At 35.1% G+C, this 25,602-nt stretch overlaps 1 protein-coding gene across 1 annotated transcript in view; it reads left to right on the top strand.

The window, feature by feature from the left end:
- Positions 1-25,379, top strand: part of LOC150083387 (perilipin-2-like) — an 82,547-nt gene extending 57,168 nt beyond the window's left edge. Inside the window, exons 7-10 of the mRNA XM_090378008.1 lie at positions 5,593-5,730; positions 5,866-6,030; positions 8,702-8,824; positions 25,248-25,379. Of these exons, the coding sequence (XP_090234134.1) occupies positions 5,593-5,730; positions 5,866-6,030; positions 8,702-8,824; positions 25,248-25,277 (456 nt within the window). The 3' untranslated portion in view covers positions 25,278-25,379. The remainder of the gene's footprint in view (positions 1-5,592; positions 5,731-5,865; positions 6,031-8,701; positions 8,825-25,247) is intronic.
- The last annotated feature ends 223 nt before the right edge of the window (positions 25,380-25,602 follow it).

Below are 25,602 nucleotides of genomic sequence, written 5' to 3'. Positions count from 1 at the left end.
AACAAACTGAATGAGTATTTTGCATCTACATTCACACATGAGGAATTATTAAGGTTTGAAAATGGCAGAAGCTTATCAAATTGTAGCAGGATACTTAATTATTTTGTAATAACTGAGAGCAAAGTGGAGGAGAAATTGTTGAAGTTAAACGTAAGAAAAGCACCTGGGGTGGATGGGATCTATCTAGTTATATTAAAGGAGGCGGCAAAGCAACTAAGCAAACCCTTAGCCATAATTATGAGAGCATCCTTGGACTCAGGGGAAGTTCCCACGGACTGGAGATGTGCAAATGTATCCCCAATTCACAAAGGGGAATCGAAGGGTGACATGAGTAATTACAGACCAGTTAGTTTAACTTCCATTCCAGGTAAAATAATGGAGTCACTGGTTAAAGATGCATTGCAGGATCATCTAGACAAGACTGCAGCAATAATTCAGACACAGCATGGGTTTGTTAAGGGAAAGTCTTGTCTGACAAATTTGATATGATATTATGATGTGGTTACAAAGGAACTGGATGCAAAAAATAATTTTGAAATCATATATTTGGATTTCAGGAAAGCTTTTGACACTGTTGCACATGCACATGAAAGACTATTGTACAAATTGGAGCAGAATGGTATTAAGGGTAAATTGCTACAATGGATAAAAGGATGGTTAAGTGGGAGAAGACAGAGGGTGGTAATCAATGGGTGCTGCTCTTCGTGTACTAGTGGAGTCCCACAGGGTTCGGTGTTGGGTCCACTGTTGTTTTGTATATTTATCAATGATATTGATGAAGGTATATCAGGCTTAATGTCGAAGTTTGCAGATGATACAAAGGTTGGCAGGGTTGTTAATGATAGTATGGCAGTGTGCTACTGCAACAGGATCTAGATAATTTGGGCAGATGGGCTAAGAAGTAGCAACTGAAGTTTAACCTTGACAAATGCAAAGTAATGCATGTGGGTAGAAGTAACCCCAGAGAAACGTACCAACTGTGTGGTACTACACTTAAGGTGGTAGAAAATGAAAAAGACCTAGGAGTAATTGTGCAGTCAGACATGAAGTTTTCTGAGCAATGCAGACAGGCTGCCAGGGCAGGTCATGGGGTTTTGTCAATGATATATAAGAATTTTGCTAGCAGGGAGAAGGAGGTGTTTGTCCCTCTGTATAAGGCAATGGTCAGGCCACGCCTTGAGTACTGCGTACAGGTTTGGAGACCTCATTTTAGGAAGGATGTAGATTTACTTGAGCGTTTACAGAGAAGGGCAACAAGATTGGTGAGGGGAGTGAAGGGATCCTCTTACCAAGAGAGGCTTAAGTTCTGCAAATTGCAGTGGCTGGAGACTAGGCACCTGCGCGGTGATCTCATTGAGGTGTATAAGGCCTTGAATGGGTTGAGCACACTAAATTCTGATGGGAACCTTCCACTTGTTCAGATTATGAACCTAAGGGGCCATAAATTCAAATTAAGAAAGGAAATTTGCCTTTAGCCAGCGGGTGGTTAATTGCTGGAACAAACTTCCATCTGTCATTGTGGAAGTTGATAGGTTGAATAAATTTAAGGAGGAACTGGACAGGCATTTGGAGGGAATGGTGCGTTTTTTTTTTTTTTTTTGGCTGATGCTGCATAAGCTCATACACTTGCTTTCTTGCATCACATGCCACTACTACTACTACTGCTACTATTACTACTATGGTAAAAGCAGATAAATTAATTCTTCAAACTATGAATGCTAATTTGAAAAATTCTGAAGCTAAAATTGAGAGCATGTTGGGGTGGAAAGAATTTGAAGGAATCAAAATTTAAAGTAAAAAAATTACATTGTGACAAGTTATTAAATGCATTGCTTTATCCTTAAAGGGTAACTCATTAATGGAACAGGATGATTTTAAATTAAATAAAGAAAATACCGATACCACTGAAAGAAATTTTATACATATGCTACCCGAAATCATGAATTTGAAAGAACTTTTGTCTCGGTGGCAAGACAGTGAAAACCGAATAAGAAATTTAAGTTTTTGGATAAAATATGAAATAAAAATTAATGATTTTAGAGATTTTGTCGAAGACAGTTTATCTTTAAAATCGAGTGAAATTACCTTTTCAATTAAGAAGTCCAGAAATATCTTTGAAACCATTGCCATTAGCAGTGCTGAAGCTGAGCGAGCTTTCAGCGTAATGAATACTATTGAGTGAATGAATGAATAATGTTGACAATTAAACATGTTGAAATGGAAAACCATTGCTTCAATTTGATTCGGATTGTTACGTAAGATCATTCCTCTGTAAACGTCGCTCAGCTATTGAGCAAAGCAAAAGATCGACAACAAATATTAATAAAGAAGTAAATTGGCAATTTTTAGAATACATTTTTCTTGAATATTTGTGAAATAATTTTTTTTCATGTAATCTGTGATTTTTTTTGTGTACTTTTTCTAGAAAGTTTGTTTTTTATGTAATATTTGTTTTTATATTGTGGAATGCTTTGTGATAGTTATTTGTGATATGGGAAATATTTCATGTTATTTTTTATTCGCAATATTAAAATTTTATCATGAAAAAAATATATCCATTATTTTCCTAGTTGTTAAAAAAAAAGTTGTGTATGCCGAGCATGTGCAGTAGATGGTTTATGCAAAACGTCCTTCGCGTTTCTTTTAGGCATTTTGACTTGTATATATCGATTACGAAATAAAAGAGCTTTTTTATTGTAAATATTTTATTGATCATTCACAGATTTTCATAATTTCTGGAAGGCAAGATACAATGGATTTATGATAACTAAAGTAAGAGATGTGTACTTACGAGTGCAACCTATCTAAATATCTCTGTAAAATAGCACCAATTGATGTACGGATCTTGTAGTTGAAGCGACATACGCAACTGTTAGGGGCACCTAACAATGTAATGTAACGAAAATGCGAGATGTAAAAACGAAATTGTTGAGAAATATTTGTATTGTTGAAATCATACTTACTGCAATAGTAACTTCAGGAAGCATGATTGTGACGTCATACTATTAAAAAATTCTAAAAAGTTAGAACTCCAGACACCGTTATATCCAGTTATCATCGTAAGGTGGGGCATGACGACCAGGTTTTTAAGTTTTTTTTTTTTTTTAGATAGACCTAGGAACATTTTACCCATTCACTTATACGCATGGTTAAGGGGGTAATAGGCTGCATCTGTCCCCCCCCCCTAAATTCGCTCCTGACTCGAGATATCATACCAGTCATGAAAAATGCATCATGCGCTATAATCACAGTACTAGTAATGCGAGCGTGGGAAGCGCCTTAGTGGAAGCCATGGATGATGTCACTTCCGTGACCGATCAAATTTACTCGGTAGAAAGTCAGAAAAACTGCGAGCCCATTGTTAAAATTTTCACAGCTCACCACTGCCTATATACCTGTCAAGCGGTGGGTTTGACCAATAGTGAGAGGGTGTGACAGTGTCGCATTGCCTAGGAACCCATTATCCCATGAATTCTGTTTTTTCAGTGTATATTATATCTGTAAAATGTGAATGCTCACGGCTAGGACTGGCACTAGCATTTGTGGTGCCTGAGGCAAAATCTTGTAACAGTGCCTAATTTATATTGTATGTTAACACACGTATATGCAGTAGCCCATCTAGGTTGTCAGATATGCTAATGCAACAGGATCTAGAAAAGTTGGGTAGATGAGCTGAGAGGTGGGCAGTGAAGTCTAACATTGACAAATGCAAAGTACTGCACATGAGTATCAGTAATCCCAGACTAGTAGTAAAGGCATGTGATGCAAGAAAGCAAGCGTATGAGCTTATGTAGCATCAGCCAAAAAAAAAAAAAAAAAAAAAGCACAATTTCATACATCCATTCCCTCTAAAAGTTTGTCCATTTCCTCCTTGAATTTATTTAAGCTATCAACTACCTGCTGGCTAAAGGCAAATTTCTGCACATCCATTTTACAACTTTCTTTCCTCAATTTCAATTTATGCCATCTATAGTTCATAATCTGAGTAAGAGAAAGAATCCCATCAGCATTGAGCATGCTCAATCCATTCAAGACCTTATACATCTCAATCACATCACCTCACAGGTGCCTAGTCTCCTGACACTGCAATTTGCAGAACTTAAGCCTTTCTTGATAAGAGGACCCCTTTGTTCCCCTCACCAATCTTGTTGCCCTTCTCCGTACTTGTTCTAGCAACTCTACATCCTTTCTAAAATGAGGCCTCCAGACCTGTACGCAGTACTCAAGGTGGGTTGTGACTATTGCATTATACAAAGGGATAATCACCACTTTTTCTCTACTAGCAAAATTCCTGTATATCATTGACAATACCTCATGACCTGTTCTGGCAGCCTGTCTGCACTGCTCAGAAAACTTCATATTTAACTGCACAATTACTCCCAGATCCTTTTCATTTTTTTACCACCTTAAGCGTAGTATCACACAGTTGGTACATTTCTCTGGGGTTATTTCTACCTATATGCAGTACTTTGCATTTGTCAATGTTAAATTTCAGTTGCCACTTTTCAGCTCATATGCCCAGATTTCTAGATCCTGTTGCCTGCCAACCTTTGTTTCAGCTACATACTTGAACATTAAGTCTGATATACCTTCATCGATATCATTGATAAATATACAAAACAACAATGGGCCTAACACTGAACTCTGGTACAATAGTCTTTCATGCGCAACAGTATCAAAAACTTTCCTGAAATCTAAGTATATGATATCGAAATTATTTTCTGCATAGTTGGACTAACATACCAACTATGCAGTACTACACTCAGGGTAGTGGAGAATGAAAAAGACCTGGGGGTAATTGTGCAGTTAGATATGAAGTTTTAAGATCAGTGCAGACAGGCTGCCAGAGCAGCTCGTGAGATCTTGTCAATGATATACAGGAACTTTGCTTGTAGGGTTAAGGAGGTGATTGTCCCCTTGTATAAGGCAATGGTTAAGCTACATCTTGAGTACTGCATTCAGGTCTGGAGGCCTCATTAGAAAGGATATAGAGCTGCTGGAACAAGTACAGAGAAGGGAAATAAGTTTGGTGAAGATAACAAAAGGGTGCTATTACCAAAAAAGGCTTAAATTCTGCAAATTGCAGTGTTTGGAGACTAGGCACCCCCAAGGTGATCTGATTGAGGTATATAAGGTTTGAGCAGCTCATTGCTGATGGGATTCTTCCTCTTGCTCAGATTGTGCACTTGGGGAGGGGCCATAAATTCAAATTGAGAAAAGAGAGTTGCAGAATAAATGTGCAGAAATTTGCCTTTAGCTAGGAAATGATTGGTGGTTGATTGCTGGAACAAACTTCCAGTTGTCATTGTGGAAGTCAATAGCTTAAATAGATTCAAAGAAAAACTGGACAAGCTTTTTTGAGCAAATGGATAAGCAAAATGGGAATTTTTTTTTTTTTTTTTTGGCTAATGCTGTATAAACTTGTTTTCTTGCATTATGTGCCACTACTAATGCTAATGCCAAAGCAAGCAAGTTGTAAGGATGATATTCCACATATATATATATATTTTTTGTGAAACTTTTTCTAGATCAATCATATATAAACTTTATATATATATTTTTTTCTTTTATTATTATTATTTTTTTTAATAGATTCAGCATTCCATGAATAACCTAGATGAGACTAGTCAGAAGCTTCAGGAATCTATAGATGCAGCTAAATCTCAGGCTTATTGGTTGTGGGAACTATTAAATAAAGAAGAAGAACCTTCAGTAGAGACAAAAGACAAAGTAAACACAGTTTGCATTTGTTAATAAAATATTAATGCAAAAAATTAGCACATATATAACAACTTTTATTCGTTAATAATTCGTTGACTTGTAATTTTTTTTTTAAAAACAAAAATGCATTTTATTTAATTTCAGAATCTGGAGCAAAAAATTCTCTCTGTTGCTAGACATATAACACACCAGTTAGTTGAAACCTACAAAAGCACAAATTTAGCAGTCCAGTCAGTACCTCAGAATCTACAAGACAACATTTCTTCTGTTTCTAAATATACAGCAGATCTTTATAACCAGCTTCAAAAGGTAAAAAATAATATAACTTTGTTTTGTGGACTTTCTTAAATTGAAACAAGTTTCAAATTCAGAACCTCTTGTTTCTTAACTGGAGATATAAAAAGATATTCTGCAGATATAAAAAGACAATTTTTTTTTTATATTTCCTTTTGTATAAAAATACCTTTCGAAGTAAGAAATAAACCTATTATGATTTAATGAAAGCAAAATGATCCACAGATTAAGATAATATCTAACACTACTGGTCAAATTTTGAAAGTAGTAAATTTCTTTTGTGGGTTACTCATAAGAGTAACTTTTAAAGATGAAATACGTACAGACTTAATGTGAATTTATGAATAACGCTAATTAAACCATGTGTATTTATGAATAACGCTAATTAAACCATGTGAATTATCATCAGTCTTTCCTGATGAAGCCTTTTGGTAAGATTCAACATGGAATCCAGGGACATTGCCATTTAATTATTAAATAGTTCAGTTATGGGAAGTTTAACTTAATTTTTATAATACTTTGCACACGGTAAAATTCATTTGATAATGAGGCCTCAAGTGGCAGTCAGTTCTTAGTGAGTGAGCAACTTCTAGTGCAATATAGAGTATCTCTGTGGAATAGTATTCTATATCCTTAAAGAGAATTTAAAATCAAATCTTTAATAAAAGCCTAAAGGAAGAGTAATCACTACATAAAATAAACACCTTATGTTTATTTTATTTTTTTTTTCTTTATTTTATTTTATTATTATTATTTTTTTGTTATTTAACAAGACTAACCACTAACACACTAATCTCCTGATACATTGAGGTGCCATGGAAACTGAAAGGAAGTACTTCTGCAGGGATAAAAAGGAACAAAGACCCCAACCAGTCTAATAAACCAAATGATGACTAAATCCAATCCTTTGTCAAACTTCAAAAAATGGCCCTCTGTTTTCGTTAATAACAGTTTTCGTTAATAAGAGCATTATTATTTTAATACTACATTTATACAATAATATCTGAGATGTGTTTAGTCTAATAAAATCTTAATTTTAATTTTTTTTAAACAAAAAAAAAAAAAAGGCTGATGGTGGCAGAACAAGCATAGTTTAGATTTTCAACTTAATATAAACTATTGCGATTATTATATTTAATACCACTCATATACCACATGAAATTAATAATACAGTTTATTAAGCTATTCGTCTAAACTATTATACATTAAGGTGATGTTTCGAGCATCTTACCGATAGCCATCATACCTGGTATGCATATCAGGTTCCTAGGAGCATCAGCAAGAGGAGTGTCACAGCAGCATAGTCTGATGATGGTTGTCAGTAAGATGCCCGAAACGTCACCTTAATGTATAATAGGTTAGGCCACGGGTCGGCAACCTTTTTGAGTGAAGAGCCATTTTTGATCTAATTGAAAAAAAGAGAGAGAATCCAAAGAGTTGCACTTCAGCTCAAGCTAGGGGGAGTGGGGGGAGTTTTTAAGAAATGGAATAGAGTGGGAAGGTGTTTTATTAAAAATATATATATTTTGAAATATTATTTATTAATAATATTTCTAATTAATATGACTTTTGCTGCTGAACTTCTTAAGTGAGTCTCTCAACATCAGGGAAGTATGCCATAATTTCCATCTTTAAACATGCTGAGAGACTCACATTGTTCAGATGGTTTCTTGATTTATTTTTAATATAGTTCAGGTTCAAAAATATTTGCACACAGAAATTCTTCGAACCAAAAACTGAGAAAAGTCCAAATGCAAATATTTTCAAATTTATATATGTGTCCGGTAAGCTACACCATGCATTGAATACAATTTGGTCTTGCTTTCTCAACTCATCTATTGGCATCCATTTATGTAGAATTGCAAGGGCAGCCTTTTGCCTCTCCAAATCCTCAATTTCAGTTTTAAGGCATTTTAGTCTTGCACTCCACATGTCCTTGATTTTTAAGTCTTCTAACTTCATTTCAAACTTTGCTTCATGTGGGCTAAAAGTTAGAGCTGCAGGTTGCCGACCCCTGGTTTAGGCGAATAGTTAATAAACTATATTATTCATTTCACATGGTATGTGGATGCTATTAAATATAGTAATTATCTTAATGGAAAACAACCACATAATGTCCTTCCCCAACTATATTAAATAAACTATTGCTTCATAAACTCAAAAAAAAAAAAAAAAAAAAAAACCCTAAAAAGTCAATGTTATCTACCAAATTATTGATAATGCTTTCCTGATTATAGTGTGCTTTAAGGTCAGCCCTTTAAAAGCATTATAACGAGAATTTACTCTATGTATTACAAAGAGCAAACTTATGCCTATGTATGTACACGTGTGCATGCATGCTTGCACTCATACACGGTGCAATTCAAAATTGCATGTCATAAATTTTACATTGGCTTTCTGATGTGCAAAAAATGCATCCCTAGTTTAATTGAGGTTAATTTTATGCATAGTACTTTTCTTTGTTAATTTTTCTTCATTTATGTTTCTTCCACAAGAATAAAAATGCAGATAGATCATTGTCCAATAAATGAATATATTAGTAAGCCTTGTTTAAAAAAGTTTAGCCAATTTTGAAACTTATTTTAGTGCAAATAATATCACAAAGATAAAGAAAATGAATGTTGTACTTACACATATTAAGTTCATTCCTTTTTTATCAAATGTTAACTGTTTTTTCTTTTGATAGTTTGCAAGTATAAAGGAAATGACAGTTCCTGTGATAGAACTCGTAAGACAGAAAATAAAAGTTATTGAAGAAACAATATCTCGGACAACAGAGATGATTGATATTTCTCCTGAACCTTCAATGGTAGGGAGCTTTCAACCTAATACTTGATGTTTTAAACAGAACACACGAAGGTTATACTGAAAATAAAGAGTCCTTATTGTAAAAACAAAATTACTAACAGATAGGACATTGAGCGAGCTTCAGAAATCCCTTTGTGGTAAAGTCAGTTTTCTCATTTCACAATCAGCTATACCTTACCTTTTCAACTGCCTTATCACAGTGCTTGCTTGTAATGAAATTCCTCAATGTACAAACAGGTAATAGCCCCCCCCTCACAGCTGGCATAACGATTGCATTTTCTGTTCCTTCACACAGTTTGGAGAAGGTGTTCGGTTCAAATCTCAATGAGATTCAAATCACTGTGGCTGACTTCCTTGGGTGCAGGTTGTATGGATTTTTGAATTTTTTTAACTTTTGTTTTTCATCAAAAAAAGCAAATGAGCCATAAAATATACAATGTACTGCAAAAAAAGCAAATAAGCCATAAAATATACAATGTACTGCAAAAAAAGCAAATGAGCCATAAAATATACAATGTACTGCAAAAAAAGCAAATGAGCCATAAAATATACTGATGTATCATTGTCTTAATTATTTTGGTACCAATACTAAATTGACAAAAAAAATCTCCTAATGGGAGAGAGAGGATTATATATAGTGGGGAATACCAATTCAGGAATTTTTATCATTATCAAGTGAGCAGTACATATTAAACATTATATTGAATGAACATATTGTTCATTAGGTGTTTATTACAAAACTTTGGCTCTTGTTTCTTGAAATGCTATTTTAGTCTTCTTCCTTTTCAGAGATAGGATATGATATCATTGAAGGACCACAGAAGAGTTGAGGACTATGAGGCAATCAAATGGGTGGTGGTGCGCAGCTATTGCAAATTGTAGAAATGGACCCACTAAAGAGGGATTTTGAAGAATTTTTCAGTTTGTAGAAAATTGACAAATATGTAATGTACTTAATGCCAGTGTTTCTTTTTTTGTTTATTTTTTAAATAAACATGTTTAGCATTAGCAGAGGCATACGATGCAAGAAGGCAAGCTTATGCAGTATCAGCCAAAAAAAACCCCTCCCATTTCACCGCTCCATTCATTCCAAATGTCTGTCCAGCTCAGCCTTAAATTTATTTAGGCTATCAACTTCCAAAACAAATGATGGAAGTCTCTTCCAACAATAAACTACCCACTTGTTAAGGCAAATTTCTGCACATCTATTTGAGGAAAGACAGTTGTAGAACTGTCTTTCCTCAATTTGAAATTGTGCCCCCCTCAGGTTCTTAATCTGAGCAAGAGGAAGAATCCTATCAGCATTCAGCTTGTTCAACCCATTCAAGGCCTTATACACCTCAGATCACCTCACAGGTGCCTACTCTCCAGGTACTGCAATTTGCAGAACTTAAGCCTTTCTTGGTAAGAGCAACCCTTTGTTCCACTCACCAATCTTGTTGCCCTTCTTTGTACTCGTTCTAGCAACTCTACATCCTTCCTAAAATGAGGCCTCCAGACCTGTACACAGTACTCTAGGTGTGGCCTGACCATTGCCTTGTATAACGGGATAATCACCTCCCTTTCCCCGCTAGCAAAATTCCTATATATCATTGCCAAGACTCCATGACCTGCCCTGGCAGCCTGTCTGCACTGCTCAGCAAACTTCATATTTGACTGCACAATTGCCCCCAGGTCTTTTTCACTTTCCACTTCCCTGTATGTAGTACCACACAATTGATACATTTCTCTTTGGTTATTGCTACCTATATGCAGTAATTTACATTTGTCAATGTTAAACTTCAGTTGCCACTTCTCAGCCCATTTGCCCAACTTATCTAGATCCAGTTGGAGTAGCATACTGTCTTTACTGTCGGTAACAACCCAGCCAACCTTTCTATCATCTGCAAATTTGGACATTAAACCTGATATACCTTCATCAATATCATTGATAATATACAAAACAACAATGGGCCCAACACCGAATCCTGGGGAACTCCACTAATAACATTTGTCCACGAAGAGCAGTGTCCACTGATTACCACTCTCTGTCATCTCCCACTCAACCATCCCTTTATCCATTGTAGCAACTTACCCTTAATGCCATACCTCTCCAATTTGTACAGCAGTCTTCCATGTGCAACAGTATCAAAAGCTTTCCTGAAATCCACAGTATGATATCAAAATTATTTTTGGCATTCAGTTCCTTTGTGACCACATCATAGTATCCAATCTAATTGGTCAGACAAGACTCCCCTTTAACAAACCTGTGATGTGTCTTAACTATTACTGCAGTCTTGTCTAAATGATCCTGCAATGCTTCTTTAACCAGTGATTCCATTATTTTTCCAGGAACACAAGTTAAACTAACAGGTCTGTAGTTACTTGTGTCACCTTTTGAATCCCCTTTGTGAATTGGTGGTACATTTGCACACCTCCAGTCCATGGGGACCTCGATTGAGTTCAAGGAAGCTCTCATAATTATAGCTAAGGGTTTGCTTACTTTCTTTGCTGCCTCCTTTAATATAACTGGATAGATCCCGTTCACCCCAGCTGCCTTCCTTATGTTTAACTTCAACAATTTCTCCTCCACTTTGCTCTCAGTTATTACAAAATCACTTAGCTCCCTGTTAGAGTTTGATAAACTTCTGGTACTCGCCTCATTGAATAACTCCATGTGTGAATGTAGATGCAAAATACTCATTCAGTTTATCAGCTACCTGAGCATGATCATCAATAGTCAACCCGTCTATGTTATGTGGTCCAATCTGATTCATCCCTTTCCTTCTAGAGTTTACATAAGTAAAGAACTCTTTGCTGTTTTTCTTTGCATCCTTTGCCAAAGATTTCTCGTAATCTGCCTCACCTGTCTAACTTCCTTTGTGACTTAATTACAGACCAGTTTATATCTGCCATAGGCTTCTGTGTCACCTGATACTTTATATGCATTCAATACATTTTTCTTCACTGACACATCCATTTAGGCCTAAACCTAGAACAGTATTTCTTAGTTGGAATGAAAAGCCTAGTAGCCTCCAAAATTAAGTCCCTGAAGGCTTCCCATTTAGAATTCATCATCATTTGATCCCACTGTACAGAATTTAAAAACTGTCTGAGACCCCTGTAGTCAACTTTACGAAAGCAAAAGCCCTTCCCTTTAGTCTTGATGGTAGTTACATCTTTAAGTAATACCCACGTCAGTACATTGTGATCACTGTCATCCATTGGTTCCTTTATCTGCAAATTCTTAATGCGTGAATATTCACTGCTGATAATCAGATCAAGAGTATTACTCCCTCTGTTTGCCTCTCGAACATGTTGCCGTAGAAAACAATCATCCAATAAATCCACAAAAGTCTTGCATGTGTGCGAATAACCACCAGATTTATATGCTGTTAGTTAAGAAACATAACTCCTCCTCCTCCCTTCCTGTCCTCTATCATTTCTGTACACATTGTACTCCCCAAATTCCAATTCTGCACTGCTTATATCTGTGTGACACCACGTCTCTGATATCCCAACAATATCTGCCTTTGATGTCTTGACTAGTGCTTCAACCTCATCAAATTTATTAACTATACTCCTAGCATTTGGTATACATGCAAGTATACACGCACTTGTTACACTATGACTCTCAGCAGTCCTGGAAATCTCCATTACTTTGCTTTCCAGGCTGCTGCTCATTCTAATAGAAGCAGTGCAAGAATCACTTTTGCCTCTGCTTGAGGCCACTGTTAACCTTTTAGTCTGTGTATTCCCCCCCCCAAGCTAGCATTTTTTCGACCCACCTAACATTGCCTTGATACCATCAGAAAATATTCTTGCACCTTTTCTATTTAAGTGTATCCCATCCCTGTAGAAGCAGTCTCTCCTGTCAACAGGCACAGACCAGGCTGAAAAAAATTCTACCCCTTGAGCCTTGCAAAATCTCTACATCTCCGAATTGATTGACAAGGCTCTCATCATATACTCCCTCCTATCATGTCTGGGCCAGAATTGCAGACACTTTCACATTCAACCCTAACTTGCGACTTTTTTTCAACATTGACCTGTACTTGTTGAGTAAATCTGCAGATCTCTTACTCTTAATGTCATTAGTTCCAATGTGTACAACAATATAATTTTTTGTGCCCTTAAAAGATGATATCTGCTCTGAAACGTCATCAAATTTTGCCCCTGGCAGACGTACCCTGGTCCTGTTTAACATTTTGTACATATTTATAAACCATTACAAAACTTTAGTTTTTACTAATATTATGTTATATTATATCCCATAGTAAGTTTGGATAGGAAGCTTGCATACCTATATTGAGACATGATTTTTTTTTTTAAATCATTGTTCCTTTAAATCATTTAGCAATAGTCTATGTCAGCAGTACTCACCTCAAAATCTGTATTAAAAAAGTGAAATCATAAAATTTGAAAAGTGAAAAGAGTTGAAATTAAACTATTTAAAAAACATGGCCTAAGGAAGGAAGAAAGAAGTGCACAACTTTTTCTCAGGTTGTCGTCTATAAAAGAAGAATCAGAATTGTGTATTAAGAATCAAATGTAATAAAAACCAAGCGTCTCAACGTAAGACTTTCGACACCATCATCATCAGTTGGTTTTCGTGGTAAGAGAAGGTAGCTGACTTTATAGTGATTTTATCTCCCAGGATGCACTACTGTATCATGTGTGGAAAACTTAACATGTGTTAAGCTCCCTATTGGCAAAAGGTTTATCTGGTAATTTTGCTTTTAAAACTCAAAATTACTGGCAAACCTTGAAAAAACGAATGAAGTGATGGCATGGTTAGAACATCACAGTGATAGGGAACACTTTCATTTATTGCCTCTTACTACTATTAAGAATTATGTACTGAAAAAATGCTATCAGTTCCAGAAAACTAAATTGCATGACTATTTCAGAATGGATGCAAAAAATGTGCAAGTCCATTAGTAGAATGTAAAGCAAATAATATAACCTTTAATACTTTGTCTTTTAGTCTGTATATTCATAAAGCATTAGTAAATAAAGTATTTATTTACTTTATTTTTAGTATTTATGTTGGGAAAAAAAAAAAAACGGGAAAAAATGGTAAAATTTTTTCAGCAATAACACGCACGTCACTTATAATGCAAGTATTAAAGTTGTCAGCTGAAACCAACGTTATATCAAATTTGCATTGTAATTGTAACAAATTTTATGTACAATAGTTTTGAAAATTGCTGTAGGGCAGCATACTCTTTTACTGAGATTTGAGATTATATGGGTTTACACAAGCTGAACTTGAAGAAATCTCTGGAATTTGGATTAATAAGTTTTTTTTTTTTTTTTTTAATCTGAATTTAAACATAGGATTTATTGAGTCTGAGTTGCTCTTGGTTTTATAGTAATATTACTTGGTTTGATATTACGTTGACTAATTCACTTGCTTCTCCCTCTCTTTGCAGATTATAAAAATTTTTAGTATTGATCACATTAAGATATAGTTAACATGGGAGATTACTTGAATAGTTTGATTCATGCTTACATGATGATATTTTTTAAGATACGAGGCACAAAAACATCATATCACTTTTTTGAAACATTGTATGGTGGAGGGTATTATTCCTAATTTTGCTAAAGTTAACCTGAAGCAAAACATTTCAGGTATAAGCAGACTAGCATTGGCTGTTTCACAAAAAATTGTTAGGTTGGCATTAGAATCTCGGATTTACATTAAGAAGAAATATTTCAGACAAATACAACGTCTATGTGATAGGGTAAAAAGATATTTACATGCTAATGATTGGGTAGTGTTGAAATCATTTATAGAACATGCCGAACAAAGATTTATTAATACAACAGATAAACAGAATTGTAAATGACATGAGGGAACCACAGTTACCTAGATTAACTAAAAATGAAAATTTGGGGTTAAGGAAATTAAGGGAGAATAATGATTTAATAATTCAAAAAACGGGCAAGGGGGTACCGTAGTTGTGTTGAATAAAATAGATTATACTAACAAACTATACAATATAATATCAGACAATACAACTTATCAAGACATTGATATTTCTGTATTTCATGATCTAGTTAAACAATAAAACAAATCCCTCATGGACTACAGAAAAAAAGACTATATTACCATGACCCAATTAATGCCAGAACTAATAACATACCTACACTATTTGGACAAGTAAAGTTACATCTCATTAGACCCATTGTGTCATATAAAAATTTGGCATTTGCTTCGTTAGCATCACACTTGTATTACATAACAAAAACCAATGAGACAAATACTAAACTTTAGCATTAACAATTAAGACACATTGTATATGAATCTGAAGGAGAGGGGAGGGTGATAAATTGTTCTCTTTGGACATAGTGTCATTATATACTAATGTTAATATTGACTATGCATTGAATATTATATGGGACCTATTTAACAATGATTCGATTCATATCAATAAGTCTAAATTTCCAAAAAACAGAGATTTTTCATTTAGTAAAATTTTTAGTTCAAGCAAATTATATTGCCTTCCAAGGAAAAATTTACAAACAAATATTCAGGTTACTCGTGGGGCTTAGTTTGAGCAGTTTGATTGCCAAAATATATTTAAATAAGATAGAACAAATACATCTAACTCCATTTTTACTCAACATCACCTTTTACGATAGATACTTAGATGGCATTCTGATTATATCGGATGAGCAGACAACGGATAACATTTTAGGAACATTTAACAATGTGCACGCGAGGTTAAGATTTACATTAGAGAAGGAGGCCACACAAGCGAAGACAATAAATTTTTAAAATTTTACGTTGATAGGAGATAGCGATAAATTATAATTTAAAATATATCCAAAACTGACAAACACAGGGATGTTCCTACATTATACGAGTTATCCTTTTACCTATAAACGTTCCATTATTTTAAATCAATTCAAGAATGCATATAAATACACGATGACCCAGATGGCATTAGATTATGAAATTAAAGAACTTGCACAGAGGTTTTTAAATGGGGGGGGGGTATTCCTTAGGTACCATAAATAAAATTAGGTTTCAAGCCAAAAACAAGTTGGAAAATACGGGCTATAACAATAGGCTTGGGAAAAAACATTTTATTATGATTCCATATGTCGATCAATGGTATAAACAGCCAATTATTCTTTTCAGGGGACACTGATTTTAGGGTTATAGTGAAGCCAATTCAGAAACTCCATTCCTTGCTGAAAAGGCATCCCACATCCTCTCCTCTTCAACGATAGAGTTGACTGATGAGGTATATAACATTTCCATGCGGGAACTGCAACATGCTGTGTCGGTTAGGGCAATGAGGGCCATGGCATCTGAACTGTCATTCTATTCAATAAATGAGGACCACGTCTTCTTGTTTAATGAGGTGAAGGTTTTGAACGTACAACATAATTATACAAGACTTTTAATTGCAGAAACCTTGGAAATGAAAATCAAAAATAAAGCGATTAACATACGGAGACCATTTCTCATTTCAGATTTGTGGACTTTCTCGTGCATGCGCGATAACAAGTAATCTCTCTGTAATAAATAATGGGGGTGTGGTGTCGATTAGTTCACATTAGACAGTTTCCTACGTGTGATCACGACAGTAAGTCAAAGTTTTGTCCCTTAAAGAGGGAAAGTAGTTTTTTAGATTCATTGTCATATTTTAGTAGATTCATCATAATTTTAATGCCGCTTATTTTTAGAAATAAAAAGATGTTTTAAATTTTTAGATATAATGTCTTCAATTTCTTCAGGTTATGTGGTGCATTGGATGGGTCTGGGGTCGGGTTGGGGTTTCAGCTGTGATCCCGTGAGCATATGGTTAGCATTAGCAGAGGCATATGATGCAAGAAAGCAAGTTTATGCAACATCAGCCAAAAAAATCCCCCTCCCATTTCACTCATCTATTCGCTCCAAATGCTTACTAGCTCAGCCTTAAATTTATTTAAGCTATAACTCCCACAACAAGAATTGGAATTCTGTTCCAACAATCAACTATCCACTGGCTAAAGGCAAATTTTCACACATCTATTCTACAACTGTCTTTCGAATCTATGCCCCCTCAGGTTCTCAATCTGAGCAAGAGGAAGAATCCCATCAGCATTGAGCATGCTCAAACCATTCAAGGCTTTATACACCTCAATCAGATCACCTCACAGGTGCCTACTCTCCAGGTACTGCAATTTGCAGAACTTAAGCCTTTCTTGGTAAGAGCACACCTTTGTTCCCCTTGCCAATCTTGTTGCCCTTCTTTGTACTCATTCTAGCAACTCTACATCCTTCCTAAAATGAGGCCTCCAGACCTGTACACAGTATTCAAGGTGTGGCCTGACCATTGCCTTGTACAACAGGATAATCACCTCCTTGTCCCTGATAGCAAAATTCCTATATATTAGTCATGGACTTAAAGAATTGAATGCATTTAATTTGTATTTTAATGAAATTTAATCATTTTAAAATGTGCGTAAAAAAGTTTGGAGTTGAAGAGTTTGAAAAAGAAACAATCCTATGGATGAAAGATTGAGGTAAGCCTTACGTAATATTTTAAAAGTAAAGGTAAAGTATATTACTGCAAAGAAGAGGGGGGAAAAAAGGAATTAAGGGTTTTGTTTTTTATGACTTTTTAATTGCTTACCCAGTTTTTTCCCCATTTTTCCAGTATTTTTTAGTAAATTTTGATTTTATTTTTAACAGCAATCCTGTTCTAATATTTTGCTATAAATATTTCAAAATAGGGGGGAAAAATTATATTTAAAGCCATTTACATATAAATGTAAATTTTTATGCATAGTTTTTCAATTACTATAAACTTCTGAATTCTTCAAAAAAAAATTCACTCTAGGTTGCATGAATACTGCTCATAAAAGCAGCAAGCATAAGGAGAGGGCCAAAAAGGTCTGGGTAGCAATCAGTAATTTATTTTGGCTTTTTCATCGGGGCAGGGAGTTGGTTATTGTGCTGTTATAAAAGTCATTGGTGTTCAGATTCAGAGACTGCTTCTAATGAAAGATGTCTTAAAGAAAGCTTCTTAAAAGGGATGGAGGAACAAAAGGTGATTGGCAACTCATTTAGTGAAAATAACAAATGGACATCCATATGATGAGATTAGATGATAAGTAATTATAAGCACTAGATGATAAGATGATAGATAATAAGTTAGATGATGAGCAAAGGAGGTAAGCAAACCCTTAGCCATAATTATTAGAGTATCTTTGGATTCAGCAAAAGTCCCTCTGGACTAGAGATATGCCAATGTATCCCCAATTCAGAAAGGAAGATCAACAAGTTACATGAGTAATGACAGACCTGTTAGCTTAACTTCTGTTCCAAGGAAAATAATGGAGTCACTGATTAAAGAAGTAATGGACCATTAGACAGGAGTGCAGTTATACTTCAGTCGTCGTCGTTGTTGTTTGGTTTTTAGGAGCATTAGCAGCTAAGGCCATATTGCTCCGGGGATATGCGGTGGTCGTTCCCTGACCTTTCCGCATCCTCCGTATTTGGTGGTCATGGGCTCGAACCCCAGTCTAATCAAGAAGCGTGTGCTACGCACTGCTGCTCCTACCCACCTGACTACAGAGGTGCCATACTTCAGTCACAGCATGGATTTGTTAAGGGGAGGTCTTGTCTAACAAATTTGATTGGATACTATGATGTGGTCTTGAAGGAACTGGATGCAAAAAATAATTTTGATATCATATACTTGGATTTCAGGAAAGCTTTTGATACTGTTGCACATAAAAGACTGCTGTACAAATTGGAGCAATGTGGTATTTACTGCTATAGATAAAACGATAGTTAAGTGTAAGAAGGCAGAGAGCGATTATCAGTGGGCACCGCTCTTAGTAGACTAACGTTATCAGTGGAATCCTCTGAGATTCGGTGCTGGGCCATTGTTGTTTTCTGTATTTATTAATGATATTGAAGGTATCTCAGATGGATTATTAATGGTATATATCAGGATTAAAAGTTTGCAGATAATTAATGGCAGGGTGATTAATGCTGGTAATGACGGTATGCTACTGCAACAAGATCTAGAAACAATTAGGCAGTTGGGCTGAAAATGGCAGTTAAGGTTTAATATTGACAAATGAAAAGTTCTGCATGTGAATACCAGTACTTTATTAATCCCAAATTAATGTACAAACTGTGGCACTACTCTCAGAGTAGTGGAAAACGAAAAAGACCTGAGGGTAATTGTGCAGTCAGGTATGAAGATCTCTGAGCAGTGAAGACAGGACAGCACATGGGGTTTTGTCTATGATATACAGAAATTTTGCAAGCAGGGATAAGGAGGTGATTATCCCATTGTATAAGGCAATGGTTGGGCTACATCTTGAGTACTGCATACAGGTCTCGAAGCCTCATTTTAGGAAGGATGTAGAGCGGGTACAGAGAAGGGTGACGATATTGATGAAGGGAACAAAGGGATGCTCTTACCAAGAAAGGCTTCAGTTCTGCAAATTGCAGCATTGGCAATTGGAGACTAGGCACCTGCGAGGTGATCTGATTGCGGTTAGCATTAGTAAAGGCACAAGATGCAAGAAAACAAGCTTATATAGCATCAGCCAAAAAAAAAAAGGTGTTTTAGGTCTTTGAATGGACTGAACAAGCACAGCCCTGATAGGATTCTTCCTCTTGCTCAAACTACATACGTGAGGGGGTATAAATTCAAATTGAGGAAGGATGGTTGCAAAATAGATGTGAGGAAGTTTACCTTTAATCAATGGGTGGTTGATTGCTGGAACAAACCTCTGTCTGATGTGGAAGTGGGTAACCTGAATAAATTCAAGGAAGAACTAGACAGACTATTGGAAAGGGTGTAATGATCAAATGGGAAGGTTTTTTTTTTTTTTTTTTTTTTTTGGCTGATGCTGTATAAGCATGCTTTCTTGCTACATTTGCTGCTAATAATAATACTGTGAGAATGTAGGTTGCAAAATTTGGAACTCAAGGGGAGAATCTGAGATGTATATGGCACTAGAGGAGATGGAGAAAGAACAAAATAAATAATTGCAGAGTCTTCACATTGAAATGGAACACAAAAATCAATCAGTATAAATTAGCATTAGCATTAGTTGAGGCATATGATGCAAGAAAGCAAGCTTATAGAGCATCAGCCAAAAAAAAAACCCTTCCCATTTCTCCCATCTGGTCACTCCAAATGTTTGTCTAGTTCAGCCTTAAATTTATTTAAACTATCAACTTCCACAACAACAGATGGAAGTCTGTTCCAGCAATCAACTACCCACTAGCTAAAGGCAAACTTCCACACATCTATTGTACAGCTGTCTTTCCTCAGTTTGAATCTATGTCCCCTCAGGTTCTTAAGCTCAGCAAGTGGAAGTATCCATCAGCATTGAGCCTGCTGAAACCATTCAAGGCCTTGTTCACTAGAATCAGATCACCTTGCAGGTGCCTAGTCTCCAGATGCTGCAACTGACAGAATTTAAGCCTCTCCTGGTAAGAGAACTCTTTTGTTTCTCCCACCAATCTTGTCGCCCTTCGCTGTACTCTATAGCAACTCTACATCCATCCTAAAATGAGGCCTCCGAACTGTACGCAGTACTCAAAATGTGGCCTCACATTTTGAGGCCTTAGGAATAATCAATACAAAGGAATAATCACCTCCTTGTCTGTGCTAGCAAAATTTCTATATATCATTGATAAAACAACATGAGCTGCTCTGACAGCCCGTCTGCACTGCTCAGAGAACTTCATATCTGCACAATCACCCCCAGATCTTTTTCATTATCCACCTCCCTGAGTGTAGTACCACAATTGGTATGTTTCTCTCAGAGGTATGTTGCTAAAAAAAATAGTACCAGAATGCTCATCGATTAACTACAAATAGTTACCTATGCTTTTTTCATTTGCAAAAATAAATAAGTCAAAGATTAGAATATTTGTTCAGTATTTATTTATAACTATTAAATAAAAATTTCAAAAGTAAAAAACAAAGACAAAATATTTTAAAAATCAGAAAAGAAAAAAGCAAAAACAAAAACTCCAAAATAATATAAAATATACTGTACAGAAGAATCATAGAAATTCCCATACAGGATCGATTACGTATTCTTGTGTGACTGCCCTTTTTGTTTGTTAGTCAATAGCAGAACGATGAGACCGCAACCAAGTTCAGACATAAAAATTTGGATTCTATAATTGTAATGGTAGACCGTGTAGTTTAATAAATAACAAATTTGGCACATGTTCGACAAGAATACTGGCTCTTTTCTCAGTTAATATTAAATTCATACTGCTGAAGCCACGCTTGCATTCAGAAGAATTGCAAGCTATAATTTTGGAATAAGTTTTTAAATATTCCAACTCAGTGGGCAGGTATTACCACCTAAATAATAAATAATCCCTGTAGGCATCAAACATTTTGTGAAAGATGAATTAAAACATTTACAGAGAGAGATTCTATTTCATCTCCAAATCCAAGGTCAATTTCAGATGGCTATTCGCTTAGTTCAAGAATTCACAACTCTTTTATAATGTCTGAAGTTGAAATTCCTTCAGTAAATTCAGTACTAACACTCAGCCTATGCTTCATATTATTAATAATATGAAGAAATTGATTTCTATGAATTAATGTTACTGAAAATAATTGCATTTTTCAATAGCATCTGAGGCTTCTAACAACTTTTTTCCTTTTTGAGGATCTTTTAAAAATTCCAAGTAACGAATTGTATGACAAATCAATTTGTGTGCATATACTATTGTCGTATCTCTTTTTTGCAATGATCTGAAAGAATCGATAGTTCAAACAATACATCGTACATCAGGGCTAAATTTAGAACAAACTGTTTGGATGAAATCGTTTATATAATCCATTGAACATGGATTGTTCAGTTTTGTTTCGGTTGTTATCTTTACTGGCATTTTCAAAATGATGGCATAAAGATGCAAAATTTTGCCAAACTGCTGATACGGTCCTAAAGGAGCTGGCCATCCACCTTACATTAAATACCCATCCAATCCTTTTAATTTCTTTGCCAATGCTGGTAGCACATGCTTCTATTTCTCTCTGGTTTATTGGAGGTTGACTGTACAAAGTGTACAGCTTGTCCATAAATAATTAATTCCATGAACTTCTGATATTGCATCTCCAACTGTAACTCAAGCCAATGGTTTAAACAATGCCATATGATCAAATTTGGATATTTTACTAATAATTTATTTCCGACTCCAGATTTTCTGCCCAACATAACACTTACCCTATCCCTCGTAAAAGAAATTAAATAGTGTTTTAAATAATTGTCGTCAAATCCGTGTTTTTCATTACATTTTAAGAGACACTCTGTTATTGTGAAAGCTGGTAATTCGATTAAATCAAGAAACAAGTAATGTGGATCTTTCATTTTATTGATTTCACATTTTAAATAAATAATCAGAGTAGATTTCTTGCTTAGAGTGGTAGACTGATCAGTGAGAATTGATGTTTCCACGTACGAACACAATTTGTTGGCACAGTTTTAATTTTATTTGCCTTGAGACATGCTCTATTATATTAGTAGCACTTAATCTTGAACGCAAACCATGAGCAATAACAGTGCCATTCAATTCTTGAAGTTGTAACAACTCAAAATGGTCAGAATATGGTAGATCGTATTTCGCAATATAATATGCAGTTCTAAAAACCTTACAGGTACTAGAAATTTCGGAGTCATTCATTTGATCAATTACTGCTTCTAAATGTTGTTCATTTGCAGTTTGCAAGATTTTTTTTCAGCCTTTATATGTGAAGAACTTTTTGAATGTTCATAAATTTTCTTACGTAAAGATGTCAATTGTGCACTTCTATCTTTGCCATAAGATGATACCACTACCACACTCCATTCTTTTGAAATACTAACTCTGCATTTTAGATGGCCCTAATTTTTTTACAGCAGCACAGGTCAAACATCCTAATTTTCCAGCGTTGCATGTAAACCAAGGATATGCTTTTTTCTTCTCAGTCCACATGTCAGCATTCCCAATGTGGCGCCAATTAAATTTTAATTCTGTCATTGTTTCTCTCATCTTTATATCTTGATGGAAAAGAAGAGGTCATGTCATTATCATTTCCACATGTTTGTACATTTTCTAGCACAGTTTTCAGTTTTTTATCAAGAAATCTATTTAATGTAGTTTGCTTGTGTTTTTCGCTCATTTTGTATTTAATGAAAATTTCTTTTTAATTTTTAAATACTGAAATTACATAAATTTAAATTTATATATTTAATCCCGTAAAAATTAATTTTTACCTTAGAAGAAACAGTAATAAATAAATTAATTAATCTAAATAGTAGAGGTCGGTCATAAACCCACATGTACATATTATATATATAATACATATATGAATGACAAAAAAAAAATCCTGTACGGCATTCCCCAGAAGATTATAATAATGATCATGCCACATCGAATGTACAGTAACTGAATTAGACTTCAGACTCACGATTCATAGAACAACCAGTTCTAGCATTCAGCTCATGCAGTGAATCAAAATGCAGCATTTGCACGCTTCACTGTATATCTCATTCGTTGGTTCTCTTTATCTAACATGTACTTTAGTAAGAAACGTTCAAGTTTTATTGCAAAATTTATAGTTTTGTTTTTAAATAAATTTTTAAAGAAATCTATTAATTTTAAAGATTACTATTAATACATATTTTTAGTAGCAATGGGTAAAATAGATATTATTTCTCCTTCCCCTTTGATTATGACATTGTTTCATAATATTAGGTGTATAAATTTAATGATTTTCTATTATGACATTTAAAAAAAAGTATCAGAATGTTGTTCTGGCCCGAATATACCACTGGTTTCTCTTGGGTTACTGCTACCCATATGCAGTACTTTGCATTTGTCAATATTAAACTTCAGTTGCCACTTCTCAGCCCATCTACCTAACTTTTCTAGATCCTGTTGCAGTAGCATACTGTCTTTACTATCATTAACAACCCTGCCAACCTTTGTATCATCTGCAAACTTGGACATTAAGCTTGATATACCTTCATCGATATAAATACAAAAAAACAACAATGGGCACAGCACCGAACCCTGGGGGACTCCACTAATAACATTAGTCCACATAGAGCAGTATCCATTTATTACCACTCTCTCTCTCTCTGCTGTCTCCCACTCAACCATCCCTTTATCCATTGCAGCCACTTGCTCTTATTGCCATACCACTCCAATTTGTATAGCAGTCTTCCATGTACAACAGTATCAAACGCTTTCCTGAAATCCAAGTCTATGATATCAAAATTATTTTTAGCATCCAGTTCCTGACCACATCATAGTATCCAATCAGATTGGTCAGACAAGAATTGCCCTTTACAAACCCATGCTGTGTCTGAACTATTACTGTAGTCTTGTCTAGGTGATCCTACATCACTTCTTTAACCAGCGACTCCGTTATTTTCCCCAGAACAGAAATTAAACTAATAGGTCTATAATTATTTGCGTTACCCTTTGAACCCCTTTTGTGAATTGGGGATACATTTGCACTTCTCCAGTCCATGGGACCTCCCCTGAATCTAAGGATGCTCTCATAATTATGGCTAAGGGTTTGCTTACTTCCCTTGCTGCCCCTTCAATATAACTGGATAGCTTCTGTCGGCTCAGATGGCTTTTTTATGTTTAACTTCGACAATTTCTCCTCCACTTTTCTCTCTGTTATTACAAAATCATTTAGCTCCCTGTTAGAGTTTAGTAAACTTCTGTCCTCTTCTTCCTTACAGAATTCCTCATGTGTGAATCTAGATGCAAAATACTCATTCAGTTTGTCAGCTATCTGAGTAGGATCATCAACAGTCGAACCACCAATATGAAGTGGACCAATCTGATTCATCCCCTTCCTTTTAGAGTTTACATAAGTAAAGAAGTCTTTGTTGTTTTTCTTTGCATCCTTTGCCAAGGATTTCTCATAAAAAGCCTTCGCTTGCCTAACCTCCTTTGTGACTTGATTACAGAGTAGCTTATATCTGCCGTAGGCTTCTGTGTCACCTGTTAATTTATATGCATCCCACACATCACATTTTTCTTCTCTGCCATGAGCCTCATTAGTTCATCTGACATCCATTTAGGCCTAAATCTTGAACAGTATTTTTTTAAACTGCACCTCAGGAAGTTAATGTCTGGGTAGCAAGTTGTTGACTCTCGGAATAAACTGAATTCCTGTGGGGTAAAAAGGTTGCCACTCTGGCAAAATTTAAGGGGTACTTGAATTGGTATCTTCTGATGGTGGGATGAGTATAAGACTGGATATAGATTGCATGAAGCAAGATTTTTTTGTGTGCATGCATGAATGTAAGCAAAAGTCTGACTTTCTTGCATGTTTTGGCCTATGTTAATATTTAGATCTGTACCATATCACAAAACATAATCTACTTTTAATTATTGCATTTTATTGATATTTTGCTCCATTTTTAATTATTTAATTTTTTTTCCTCAGGAGGATGTTCCTAAAGGTGTAACGCCATAAAGCGACACTTCCTGCTGTCATTATCTGGTCCCCTGTAACAGTTAAAATTCAGTTTTTGTATTTAGTATTGTTTAAAAATAAATAAATAAATTTTGTACCGTTTGTACTGCTGAAGTGTGCTTTCTAAATATGAATACCCCCACATCATCTGGAATAAAACAAAAAGTTGTACACTGTGTTGAATTATTTTTATATAAAACAATTATTGATTGGTTTTGTACATAAAATTATTATTTAATTATATATATATATATTGAACAGGAATCAAATGACAAATGAAAACCTGGGAATCAAATGACAAATGAAATTTAATTAGAATATGGAA

The sequence above is a fragment of the Mastigoproctus giganteus genome, chromosome 7, assembly GCF_048544385.1.
Source record: "Mastigoproctus giganteus isolate SK-2022 chromosome 7, ASM4854438v1, whole genome shotgun sequence".
Classification (NCBI taxonomy): Eukaryota; Metazoa; Arthropoda; class Arachnida; order Uropygi; family Thelyphonidae; genus Mastigoproctus; species Mastigoproctus giganteus.
Note: the sequence above shows the minus strand (reverse complement) of the source record. Positions and strands in the feature narration are given on the sequence as shown.